Source organism: Ambystoma mexicanum, chromosome 8, assembly GCF_040938575.1.
Source record: "Ambystoma mexicanum isolate Mex_15411 chromosome 8, UKY_AmexF1_1, whole genome shotgun sequence".
Lineage (NCBI taxonomy): Eukaryota > Metazoa > Chordata > Amphibia > Caudata > Ambystomatidae > Ambystoma > Ambystoma mexicanum.
In genome coordinates, this window is record NC_090929.1 from 1,123,864,784 (window position 1) to 1,123,878,262 (window position 13,479).

The following is a 13,479-nucleotide window of genomic DNA, read 5'->3' on the forward strand; positions in this document are numbered from 1 at the left end:
GCAGGCTGCCCTGAAGTCTGGCAGCTCGGTGATGCATTGCAGTCGTGGCTCGCCTTCCGAAATGTAGGCCAGGCATCCCAAGTTTTCTCGGCATCAGCAGTTCTCGTCCTCGGTTGGCATTAGCTCGCACCGATTGCATGTGCACCAGGTGGAGACGCCGTCCATGCGACTAGGCCCAGGCTCTTCATCTGTTGAATCGTCCTCCCAACTGCCGTCCGAATCCCCATCGTTTTCGCGTGCTTCCCTTTCCAGTAGTTCCTCCTCGGTATACTCGGGCTTGTACATGTAGGGCATTATTGTATCCATTGTGTGGTAAACAAAGTAAAATAATTTACAGAGATGGTACAGGTGTTCACACTGGCTACAAGCAGCGAAGATAGCTGACCAGAGCACAGAAATGAGTCACAGAATACTCAAAGTAACAGAGAGAGGAATGGAATTGAAAATCTGCTGCTGTGTGTTGGGAAACGGTCTGTTTATACTTATTGAGGAAAGAGGCGTCCTGCCATTTCCATGGCGACACGTCATTAGCTGAGGCGCAGCGATTGTTGACACGAGACGTGCTTTGGCGTTGGGAAATGGGCGGTACGAGTCTGCTGATGACAGGCTCAGGGGCGGGGGATTTGATTTAGTGCCGCAGAAGCAGGTCAGCCAGGGCGATGCGGCAAGTGATAGGATTATCACAAAATGGCGGCTCCCTGGTGCCTGTTTTCGCGTGTGTTTAATGGACGAAAACTCAGGTAAGGTCCATAGGAAAGTTTTCTAAAGTCGAGCCACTTAGGCTTAAAAAAACATGGCCGACCCGTAGGGACAATACAATTTTTTACTGGACCATGCCTTTAACGGGTGAGACCTCCGCTCTGTGTACTTCACTCTGCTCGTCCTCCATTCATGTTTCTCCATCTTTATGCTTCATGTGTTCCACTGACCTAGAGGTCCTTTCTGGCTTCTCCAGACAGCCCATCTCTCTAGCCTCTTTGTAAATATGATGGTTTAATTGAATATTCCAACATGTCGCCCCAAGCCTCCTCTGATCTGCGTTCTCTGGTGCCTTTTTGACGTAGAGCAGCCGAGGGATGGTCACCCCGCCTGGGTTATGACCCAGACATTCCCTTTTTCACAAGAAACTTTAAACATTATTCCAGCAATTGGATGTCAATTCCACTCTGTATTGCAGAATGTCATATCTGTCCGTTGGTGCAAATGCTCTAAATCCTGCTATGCTGCAGATGTCTGCCCAACACATTCTATTATTCCCTGCCCTCTACCTATATCCATGAGTAGGTGACTTCTGTACATTTTTTTTCCTACCTATCACAGAGAAATTTTAGGCCATTGCCACATAATGCTTGTACAATTCAGACTTTTAAAATTCTAGTCACACATGTCACGTGCATATCTGAGGTTTTGATCTTGAAAAGAGTGCAAGCACCGTTCACACAAGACAGTCACACCGCAGGCTGTGGCAGTGCAGGACATCTACACACAGAATGTCCAGCAGGGCCATTATCAGTGCACGCTTCCCACCCACAGAATAGTGGCAGTACACATACCAGCAGTGCAAGCTTCCCTCACACCACACGTTCAGCAGAGGTAACATTGGTGTACAAAACCCTCTCACAAAACAATCATCAACAACACAGGCAGCAGCAGCACAATCATTCTTTACAAACACAATCCAACGAGGAATACAGCAGTGCAAACTTCCCCTCCACAACAGGTCCCGCCAACCCACTCCCATTCTCAGCTCTATCCACCAACATGCCAGCTTTTAACCTGGGCAAAGAGGCTTCTGGGGACTTATTTTCCATTGCCCTACACCGCCCACCACCCATCCCACAGTGTGTCCACTGCTCTGCAGGCACTGGTTCTGTAAAAGGTGCTTCCAACATGGATTACCTCAACCCTCTGAGTCTTTATATATTTGGCCGCAGCACTGCAAGCACACAGATTTCTTCCCAACCCCTCATGCCACCGCCTACACCTTGATATAATTGGACATGTTACAGGAATCAGGTTCACATGATGTATTTTAGAGAGGAGCAAAGCGAGAGAGAGAGTTTTTTGCATGAGAACACAATGGAGGCAAACAGCATAATCCCTGGAACCTTCTAGCAGCAATTTAACCTTTATGGAAAATCAGGCAGTGATAAATGAAAAACAAAAACGTGATAAAGAAAACAACGAGGGCCGTGTCTGCCGCGAACCAGTCCTTCCATGTCCAACATTATCAGTGGGTTTACTTGTCACACCCGTCACCTGACTCAGTGTCTTCTAGAAAGTCCAGTCTAATGGCGGTACTGTTGGTCACCAGTGGTCGCCCTCCCCTCCCTCACATGCTTGTATCTTTCCGTTCGGTCAGACACACCCAGGATCCCCCCTTTGTCTGAGTGTCCTGATCACGTGACACATCAGCCTAGAATTTGGAAAAGCAACGTCATCTGTTCTGATGCCATCCAACTAATGCCACGCTGGCCCATTGAATAGCATGCAGACAGTTCTACAAACGAGCGTCTGAGAGGGCCTACTATAACCCTGAATGAAAGGGCTTTCCCGACAATGATAAATACATTTGTATAAATGGGTTTATCATTGTTAATAGATTATTCTCTATTATTTAAAAGTCCCAGCTGCAATAGAAAATAACATAAAGAGCAGGCGATAGCAAAGGACACGATATAAGCATGACATAAGCATGATATAAGCATGATATAAGCATGATATAAGCATGACAAAATATAGGTTTGAAATATTTCACCACAGTCACGTGCCGACTTTCATGAACATTGACGCGGGTGGAGTTTTACTCCTGTCTCTCTGCAAACCTGTGTGTCCTGCCCAAGAAAATAAGCAGCGTCGCAGAGAAGTGGGAATTCCTAGAAAAACCCAGGGTTGGGCCGGCTGTAGAGCTTTTCAGGCTCCCTCGGCCAGGAAATGTGACGAGGCTTATGCAACATCCTCCATTTTACACCAGATTTCTTCCAGGCTCTGCAGTCGCCTCGTTTGCCCCTTTCCCATCCAAGTGTGCCCATCTTTCGAAGTTCTTTTGCATCCTTCCCTTTCCGCAACTCTCTTAAATAACAATAATATGCCTACACAATCCTAATACATTTTTTATGGTGCAGAATGTTCAAATGCAGAGTCAGCACAGTAGTAATTCAGGGCTCTATGTTCACTCATCGACTGTTTTTAAAAAAGGTTTTTTACTAAATGTATTTTTCTGAAAAAACATATCGAAAATGTTCTTTTTTATTTTTGGTGGTGGTTCCCCAACAGCCCCCCTTCCTCAATTAATTTTACACTATTACCGACCCCCCACTCCTAATATACCCTTACCCACAGCCTGCTATATTTGTTGATGAGTTTCTTTGAAAAATACAAATTCGGCAAAAAAACAATCGAAAAAAACACCATCGATGAATGAACATCGTACCGTAATGCAGCCATATCCTTGCAGGTTGTACACACATCTTTGCATATCTACACAGATCTCTGGAGATGTACACGTTCTCCCTATGGGACAGATAACCTCATTGACAGTAGTGAAAGTTATGTTTTTTTTTAACACAAAGCAGTCATCTGCATCTGAAGTAATGTAACAAAACTGAATCTCATAATACAGTGACCAGATTTAAAAAGTAAAAAACTGGGACAGGGCAACTAACATAAAAGTAGGACTAACTCTTGAAAGTGGCTGTCAAGGCACTGCACTTCAGTAGAGTTTGGAGGGGAAGGGGGTTTAAATGTTACTGTTCAAAGAAACACATATCATTAATTTATCACAAGCTAAAACTATCTTAAGCTGTAAAGCGCAGCACTTCTTCTGTGTGAGATTGTGCTTTCCTGCCTGCCAGCTATGAAGACCTACAAAAAAACGTGACCACTGCAGTTTCCAATGAGAACATAATCTCGAGAAAGGGGGACAGAGCACCAAATACCAGGATAGTCCCGGCAAAACCGGGACGTCTGGTCACCGTCCCTCATGAAAAGTTTAAAGTGCCCAGAAGCAAGCCATGTTGACAAACCACGCTCCAGTTTTTTCACCTAACATGACTAATGAGGGGAGTAGTACAGAAGCAGTGCACAGAAAAGCTGACAAGGCGTAGTCTGCTGTCGGAGCATTGTAGCACCTTATTTTGCATTCTTGTTCAGGACTTGTGCTTTCTTCGCTTTACAAATGCAAGCCGCCTACTATCAAAGTGCAATATGCAGTCAGCCTAAAAGCCAGGTCTGGCAGATTATTTTGCACCTCATAAGGCACAACTTGAGGTCACTGTGTACTGCCTTTTGTTTATTCTTATACTATGCAAAGTTCACTCACTATGTGTGCTGGTATATGGACAAAATGTACTGGGGGAACTCCCTCGCCTCCACCCCTTTGCACGGGGAGGGATAGGAGATTGGGGTGGTAGATTGTCAGTGGTATGGGCAGAGCTAGGTATCGAATAATTTGGGTGCCCTGAGTATCAGCTGCTGGCTGCCTTGCATTAAAAAAAGTGCATTTTGGGAACATAAGCATGACCACCAATTTATCAAACATGTTTGGGTACTAGCATAATTGACTTGAAAACATTTGACCTAAAACATTTGATCGAATTTTTAAGACCTTTTTTTCAGTCAAATTTAATTAAAAAAAAAATATATATATATGGGAGTGGGTAAGCGTATAGGTTGAGGCCAAATGGGAGGGAGGCTTCCGGGGGTCTCCCCCCCGCATTTTAGACAGAAAAAAGGTCAAATAAATGCGATAAAATGTGATTAGGTCAAATGTTTTAGGTGAAATAAATCCAAACCAAAATATGTGTAAAGCACACAACATATATACAGCTTTGGACAATTTCCTTGCTTGTATTTGGGCTGTCCAGGTGAGCAAAGGGTGACTTTCTAGTGCTGGTTTTCCTTGCAGATCACCACTCGCTGCATGCATTGACACCTCAAAAGCACAGAACAGCACTCCAGCAAGACAATTTTTGCTGAGGGCAACTCGTCTTGTTCCTGCCCAATTCCTTCCCTGGAAAAAACTCTCTGAGTTTATTTAGGCACAAACTCAGCAGCAGCAGTGTTTCAACATACCCCCAAGAGGGCCAACGGCTTAGCAACATGTGTCTCTCCAAATTCCTCAATTCCCGACCTGTGACCACCCTCTTACCCGCCATCTTGAACACTGGGGTGCGGCAGGTAAACGGTCAGACCAAGATAGGAGAGATTATCAGAGAAGCAACATATAGCTAACAATATACCAGCTCTACTTTTATCCAAAAACACAGTAAACACGTGTTTGTAACGTTCATATAAGAAACGGAAAGCATATAATAATACAAAAGTGAATGATTTACAGTAGTGCAGTGCTGTCTCCAAATGGTCTTATCCTCATTTTTAAAGGCCTCATTCATTAACCTCAACCATCTTGTGGGGCTCCAAAACCTGGAATATCCTTTTGTCTGCACTCCCTGACCCTGAAATCCCTACACTGGCTTTCTATCAATAGCCACTTCTCCATCAAGAACCCCTTTCTCATCCACAATGGCACAGAGAAGGAGGCCTTAACATATCTTGCCTCCAAAATAGAGGATTATATCTCTGGTTGCAGCTTGTGCTCATTTTACAGTGTCAAAGGCGGCTGGTGGCTGGCATTCCACTCAGACACCCTAGCAGGCACCCATGTGCTTGAGTGATCATATACCTGCTCTGGCAAGTTGACATACATGCTGGCTGCGTTCTTCTGCCTTCACAGGAGACTTAAGAAAGCGGGCAATCCTGAAACAGTTAATCAGAAACACCTGCATATGTCTAGGGACCTCAGCCCAAATAAACAAACCTTGTGTGTTCGTAAAACCTTCTCGTCTCCTGTCTTGTGATCTTCTGCCCCGCTCTGCCTTCAGTCTCACCTGTTTCTCCTGCATGATCCATGGATATGTCGCCATCTCGCGTTTTTTTTTTATTTCTCTTACAAGACGTACAGCTCAGCCAGAAAGGGGGCGTGTCTAGTTAATCCACTTTCAGCAAGTAATCTATTATGCATTTGTCCTTCTCAGTTAAATCCTACAAGAGGGCAGAAGATTCATCTCCGGAGAAGACTTATGAGGCCTGGGAGCTCTTTGATGGTAGGTCTTAGTGATGCTGGTGATGAAGAACATTTAACGCTAATTGCAATCACATGTTTCATGATGCGAGAGATAGTTGAACAGAGGCTACTCCAAAGAGAATTATGTGCAAGAGTGAAATGTATAAGTGGCTTAGGATGAGCAACATCCTGTTCTTATGCTAAAAGCAAAGGCCTTTCAATGAAAAGTATATGACAAGAAAGGTCAAGGTTGTGCTCTGTGGGATTCTCTATACATGGTGCTGCAATGCCTAATTGACTATAATACCACCCAGCAACCAGATATCTCAATCTGAAACTCGGACCTTACCTTATGCCATATACTCCCTCTGTGTGCATTGGTCAAACAACCAGGGAATGCTATTTCCGCTCCCCCTACTCAGCTCAACTGGAGCCACAAGATGAATTTTGCTACAGAGTACAGTAGCGCCACAGAGTGTGCCACCTTATTTCACAGAAAGACCTCCCACCAAGTGGCACACCAAATGCTACACCAAGTTATGGCTGGCCCCAGGTCACCTAAGCAATATGGGCAATTAAACTATAGCCACACTCAAATGTCTTGCTGCATGTTTTGCTAATACTATCTACTACTCAAGTGCTGCACTCACACCAGTGGCATAGCACAACATGAGTGAGCCCCCTGCGAGCCATGCTGAATGCCCCAATGCCTCCCACCCCCCCTCAGGCTTGGCAAGACATCACGGGCCACGCCACACTACGGAAAGGCCTTGAGCACCACACCTGTTCAAAACACGTAATGATAATGCTGCTCCATGGGCACGCTCTGCACTAGCTGAAAGATATACATGTGTGTTTTAATCAAACCTTAAATCTTTCACCTAGAGTAAAAACAATCGGGGTGTGCCTGACTTTCAGAACCCAAATGTTTCAGCCAACTCTGTGCGTGGCCAGTAATATTACGCACAGTAATGATACCAGAAGAAAACATGTTCATGCTGGCCTTGTCAGTATTTGCCAGTATCCCCATATAATTCCCTTAATGCCAGTACACATCTCCTGCCACAGGAAGAAACCATGTTCATGCTGGCCTTGTCAGTATTTGCCAGTATCCCCATATAATTCCCTTAATGCCAGTACACATCTCCTGCCACAGGAAGAAAATATGTTACTGCTGACTGCAAAAAATGCTTGCCCAACTCCCACCAAGCAAGAATACTTTTCAACTTGACCCTCAAAACCAGTAAAACATGCAATACTACTGTAAGGAAATATTTCCTCGTGCCGCTTCACGAATGCCTCCACCCACCATGTAAGAACACACATCATAGTTGTCTTGCCCCTTAAGTGAGTAAACAAATACCACGCCACAGTAAATGTCCAGTCTGCTTGCTCCCTTGCGCTATAAACCACCCACCCCAAACATCCCTCCAAGTAATAACATTCACTGGTTGACCTTTCCCAAAAATGCCAGTAAAACATGTAGGAAAATGTCCATGTTCTCATAACCCCTCCCCGGGCCCCAACCTTGCACGCATACATTCATACCCATTCACCCACCAGTCACTCACCTAGTGGCCTCTGGTGATTACTCTTATTTGAAAGGGCATAAACGTTTCCCACAAATATGCCAGAGTGACCAAGTTTAGCGAGGGAGCCCAAACCAACTAAAGGGGGTTTGGAGTATGTGGGGGGTGTCCACTAAAATAAATGTTTCAATAATGGGTTAAAATGGTGCATTATACAGCACGCTTTCTAAACCAGAGCGTTTGAAATTGTTTTCGCAGGGTAAATCCAATCAAAAAAATCCAATAGATGCAAGTCACAAACAGTGCACAGGAGCATTAATGCTTTAATTAATGTAATGCTTTGCTATTACAAATGCAATGCCACAATAAGAAAATGTGTCTAAACTGGCTGCACAATGTAGACCAGTGTAGACACATAATAACACTTATCATGTTTACTTTAGCCTTGATGATGACCAGTAAAAAATGCCATGCCACAGTAAGACATACCTAAACTGGCTGCACTAAAATGCCAGTCTCACCACGTAATAACACTTATCATGCTTACTTTTCATAGCTGTACAGAACAATATACAGTGCCACAGTAAGAAAAGGCTAGCCTGGCTGCTCCCACATGCCAGTCTTGCCACTAATAACACATATCATGCAAGCTTTATTATGGATGCCCATTATGTTTTGGCCCACCCCTACCTCACCCTCCCCAAATGTCCCCTCTCCCTCCCACCACCCTCACCCAAGTCAGCTCCTCGTCCCAGCATTGCCTCTGCCCCCCCCTCCTCCTCGTCCCAGTACTTACATATGTGTAACTTTCCTTGTACATAAGTACTGGGATGAGGAAGATTAGGACAAGAAGTGATGAAGATTGCCAGTAAGTAAGGCAGGCATTTCCTCCTCTTCCTCATCCCAGTATCTATGCATGAGGCAAGGTGCACCCATTCACCATGCCATCACACACATGCACACCCAGCCACCCATAAATACAACATCCATGAAGACCTGCTCTCTAACCTTGATTCTAATCTCCCCTCTGTCCTCATCTTACTCGATCCCTCTTCTGCCTTTGACACGGTCAACCATGTCATTCTGCTGAATCGTGTCTGTGATAACCTGGGTATCACCGATCAGGCCCTGGCCTGGCTGACCTCGTTTCTTTCTGATCGACCCTCCCAGGTCCAACGTGGGTCCTTCCTTTCCTCCATCTCAGTCTCTATCTGTGGTGTTCCCCGGGAGTCTAACCTATCACCCTTTTCCACTTCTTCCTTGCTTGAGATGCCTAAAGTGTAGTAATAGGCCAGGCATGAAGGTACGGCATCCATTGAATTGTAGCCAATTGGGGTCATGTTTGTGAAGTTTTGCAATATACCAGATAAGCAAGTAAAGAGGTTGCAGAGAGAGAGCGAGAGCGAGAGAGAGAAGGTGTGTGTGTGTATATATATATATATATGTATATATGATTGAAGTAACTCAAGTCTAGCTGTACAGCAGGTGCTTGTAATCAGGCTCAGAACGGAGCAAAAAGAAGGCAAACCAGGTTAAAGTACAGTAGAGTAGAGCATGTGCAGAGTAATAAAGATGGCCATCTACACCATTGCATCAACAGAGACTGATGTAGGTGCCCTTAGGATAAGCTTGAAACAGTTCTAGCGTTACTCTGGAGCTATTGTATGGTGTTCAGTAGTGCATGTGAGCTTTGCATGTACTTGGCTAATCATTGGTTAATGAGCTTGACCAAACATCCATCCGCATGGTCAGGCTGAATAGGATGAATTCCTGGCTGCATAGCAGGCCCTAAAGGACCATAGTAGTTTTGTTACAATTGCCCTTAAAAAACGGAAGAGGGGAGTGGGTGGGGGCAAGAGTGGATTTCCTTAAGCACCGTATGCAGGGTCCAGGAGCATACATCTCATTTGGGTAACAGGGTATCCTTTGAGCACACCAGGCCCTCCCAAAGATAGTGCGGAAGAGCAGCCCAGGCCTAACTCTAAGGAGGGAAGCAGGGTTGTTAAAGGTACAGCAAATAATTTCGTAGACATTCAATAAAAGATTGCCTACAAAATATATAAACAAATATAATCTTATGTACTTAAGGCAAAGGAAAAAATCACCACAGTTACACATAAGTGAAAACTGAGTAAAACAAAAATGTAAAATAGCCGGCGATAGTTAAAGTCTCTCAAAGTTGCTGGCAATCTTGTAAATGTTGTAAAGAAAATCAGAGGAACTTTTAAAAGGTGAGTAAAGTACTTCCTATCTTTTCAGTAAGGAGTGTAAATTCAGATCATGAGAAACAATTGGGACAAAAACAGCGGTACGGCATTATATGGTGACAAGTCCTAGCTGTAGCATTCTAAATGTTCCTGTGGGAGGTGAACTATAGCAGACACTTGGATGTGAAGCGGGGCCCCCCAAATGAGGAATGAGATTAGTAAGACCCCAAACAGAGCCAGAGGAAAGTAAGATGGATTCCAGAGTGCAGGAGCGAGTCCCAATGCAAATAAAGTGGGCGTACAGGGGCATCCCAGAGACATGGTTCTCCAGAGACCCCCACAATGTTGCACCAGCGCAGAGGGGACCAACAGAAGCAAGTGATGGTGGCTTATTTGAGATTCTTCACTAACTCTGTCAAGGATCCACGCCTGCAGCGTGGGGTTTAGGTGTTGGGGTTTCAGAGTAGGGTTGCATGTCCGCCGGTGATGCTTAGTTTCTACAAAGTCTATGGGCTCAGGAGTGGACATCCAGAGATGTGCACGTTGACAGGAGGTCCGGGTTCTCTGCATCAAAGATACTTCCACTTCTGGGACTGGCAATGCTGGCATGGCCCGGGGTTTCAGGGATAGACAGGTTTCGGGCAGATGAGTTGATCTTTGAAGGAGGGAGGAAATGAGCACTGTAGTCAGTTCTTCTTGGTCACTGGAGAGGCAGAGCTTCACTTCTGAATTTCATGGAGTGCTTGAGATGCTGGTGCAGAGCTTCAGACCCCCTCCTCAAGCAGCAGGTCCTCCAGGTATGCAGGTATGTGATTCAGCAGCAAGATAAGATTCGACCTGGTTGATCACCAGGTCCTGTGCAGCCACTTGGACTCAGCAGCACACTTCTCCCCTGAAGCCATTGCTTGGATACAATCCTTCCTCAGTGATCGTACCATGAGAGTTTTCTCTCCTATTGCTTCTGCTGACCTTATCCCCATCACGTGCGGTGTTCCCCAGGGTTCATGTGTCTCGCCTACCTTATATAACATCTTCACTAAGTCCCTTTTCGATTATCTGGATCATCTGGGTATCACATACACTAACTACACAGATGATTCTCAGATCCTCCTACCAATTACCAGTGATTCTGAAAAGGATTTGGCCTTGGTAAATAAGGTTTACCTCATCATCCAGGCATGGATGGCCTCCCATGGACTATGCCTGAATGATGACAAGACAGAGATCATCATCCTGGGTACACAACTATCATTAAAGAAACTAAGCCCAAATTATTCTGCCTTTAGCGTCGACAACAACATTATTACAACTGCCAAGGAAGTAAAAACATTAGGATTTTACATGGATCCTGCCTTAACACTTAACAAACAGGTAAACTCACTGTCCTCGGCCACAGCCTATACCTGTAAATTAATCAGAGCTGGCAGAACCTTCTTCTCCAATGCCAGCTGCACCCTTGCTAGAGCTCTCATATTATCAAGACTCGATTACTGCAATGCCATGTACATTGGGGCAAGCAAACAAACTACTAAGAAAATCCAACTCCTGCAAAACAACGCCCTCAGAGCTGCGCTCGGAATTGCTAGGAGAGACCATACTTCTGACACCAGAAGAGCTCACAACTGGCTGTCTACGATTGACAAAATAAAACTCAAAGTTGCCTCACTCATAAATGTGTAAGCAAAGTAGCCCCTCTCTATCTCATGGACAGAATCATTACTAAACGCGAAACAAGACTAACCAGACATTCAAAGACTAATTGTCTCCTGACCCCCAGATTCAAACTGGCCACAGTGGGAGGTAACAGCTTCCAGGTCAAGGCTACCCAACTATGGAATTCACTCCCTACCCCACTCAGACTAGAACCATTTTACACAAAATTTCACCACACCCGTATAAAAATGTTCAAAGATTCTGATGGCTAAGCGCGACTCTGGCGTTTGCCCTCTTCACCCAGATCTCACCCTCCTCTACTTCAGACCTCAACCGGTATGCCATTTATAAAGACTTTGCATTAATTCATCTTGTATATAATGTATATATATTCTCTACGCTATTATTATGAAAATTGTAAAAAATTGTAAAAATATCAACTATTATTATGCTATTTGACTGCAAACAACAACTTTGTTACTGCAATATCTTTTTATGTACAACTAAGCTGTGAGAAATCTTATGTGATGCGCCCGACTACCTGTGGGTTTGGTGCGCAATACAAGTAATAAACTAAACTAAACTAAACTATAAAATGAGTGGCTAAGGGGTAATATTCGTTTATCCCCACATGGATGGCTGTTGGTGACCGCAGTACTATATCACACACCAAATTACATTCAAATATATGGTGGACAGCCACTGATCATTCACCAACAAGCAATCCCAGGCTTTCATACAAGGAAATGTAAATCTACTCCCTTCAGACAGGCATCCTGTGACCATATGCAGACACACAACATGGCTCGCAAAATGTACTAGCCCTCTTGCATTGGCGATGAGATTTTGTGAAGGACTAGCACCATTGGCATGGCACTGGACCTTGCTGGCAAGTATGGGGAGGTTTGAAACTTTTATTTGACATTTACTGCAAATCTCTTTTGCAGTAAATGGCAAATCAAAGTTTCAGTGTGCATGGCTGGCCTTTCAGTGGCAGCATTGGGCAAAATATGAAATGTGCTTATGGTGACAGGCACCATTTTGCAGAAAACACTGGTAAATATTTTATCTGCAATCACCACTGCGCGAGTGCATTTCTCTTAGGCTGCGTATGCAAACAAAGGAATTCGCTCTGCATGTCCAGTGGGATTTTTAAGAATTTAAAAGGTCTACACACACACACAAACACACACACCCTGGGAAACTAGGGGCACCTTTGGGTGCCACTGCCTTAGGAGTCTCAGGGAATATTATCACAGAGCAAAAATGTACAGATCCACTATACCACAGAGGCTTTAGATTAAGCCTGGCTGGAAGGATTAAAAAGAGTAACAAACAAGAATTCAGTAAAAATTACAGGGGCCTCCTCATCAGGTCAAAGAAGAGGATTTTCTACCTGACAGGGGTTGGAGAATATGTGATTTAGTCAAATTGGTGCAGTCACTCTAATACAGGCTGCATTGCTACCAGTGAACTTATGAATAGCTTCACACAAGATCAGTGTGTGTCCCCTTCCCAGATCGCTCTGTGTACCCCGTTCTGCGTGATATTTCAGTAACTCATGCCTCATCCCCACATTTGCAAATGAAAGCTGACATGCTCTGACTTTAACTGTTTGCTCCTGATGTTCTCATTCTTTCTTGCTTGCTTGACAGATCTCTATGTGTATGCTGTCCTGCTGTGCTGCACTGGGATCCTCAGCATCCTGCTCTTTGCACTTGTGGTTTTGTGCCAATCTCTGTCCAGCAGGAGAAAAACAAAAGGTACATTATGTTCATATTACTCTAATCAGTATGGATTAAGCTATCACAGACCCTGGGCACAGAGGTGGGGAGAGGTTAAGGGGATCACTATGTCACAATGGCTGAACTTCCTCATCGTGGGCACTGGTGTTCGCAGATCTCCCCCTTCCTCAATGATCATACCTCCCATAAGATTATATAGGAAAAGAAGCATCGTGTCCATGGTGACTCCGACCAGCAGGATTCCTTGAAGTACTAGCGAGAGAGAGACTGTCCATCTGTAT

General features: G+C 44.6%; 1 protein-coding gene across 2 annotated transcripts in view; it reads left to right on the forward strand.

Annotated features, from left to right (window-relative positions):
• VSTM4 (V-set and transmembrane domain containing 4) overlaps window positions 1–13,479 on the forward strand; it is a 168,527-nt gene that overhangs the window by 72,859 nt on the left and 82,189 nt on the right. The window contains exons 3-4 of one of the 2 annotated variants that reach the window (XM_069611157.1): window positions 6,036–6,104; window positions 13,109–13,216. In XM_069611157.1, the coding sequence (XP_069467258.1) occupies window positions 6,036–6,104; window positions 13,109–13,216 (177 nt within the window). The remainder of the gene's footprint in view (window positions 1–6,035; window positions 6,105–13,108; window positions 13,217–13,479) is intronic. The other variant, XM_069611158.1, reaches the window with a different exon arrangement.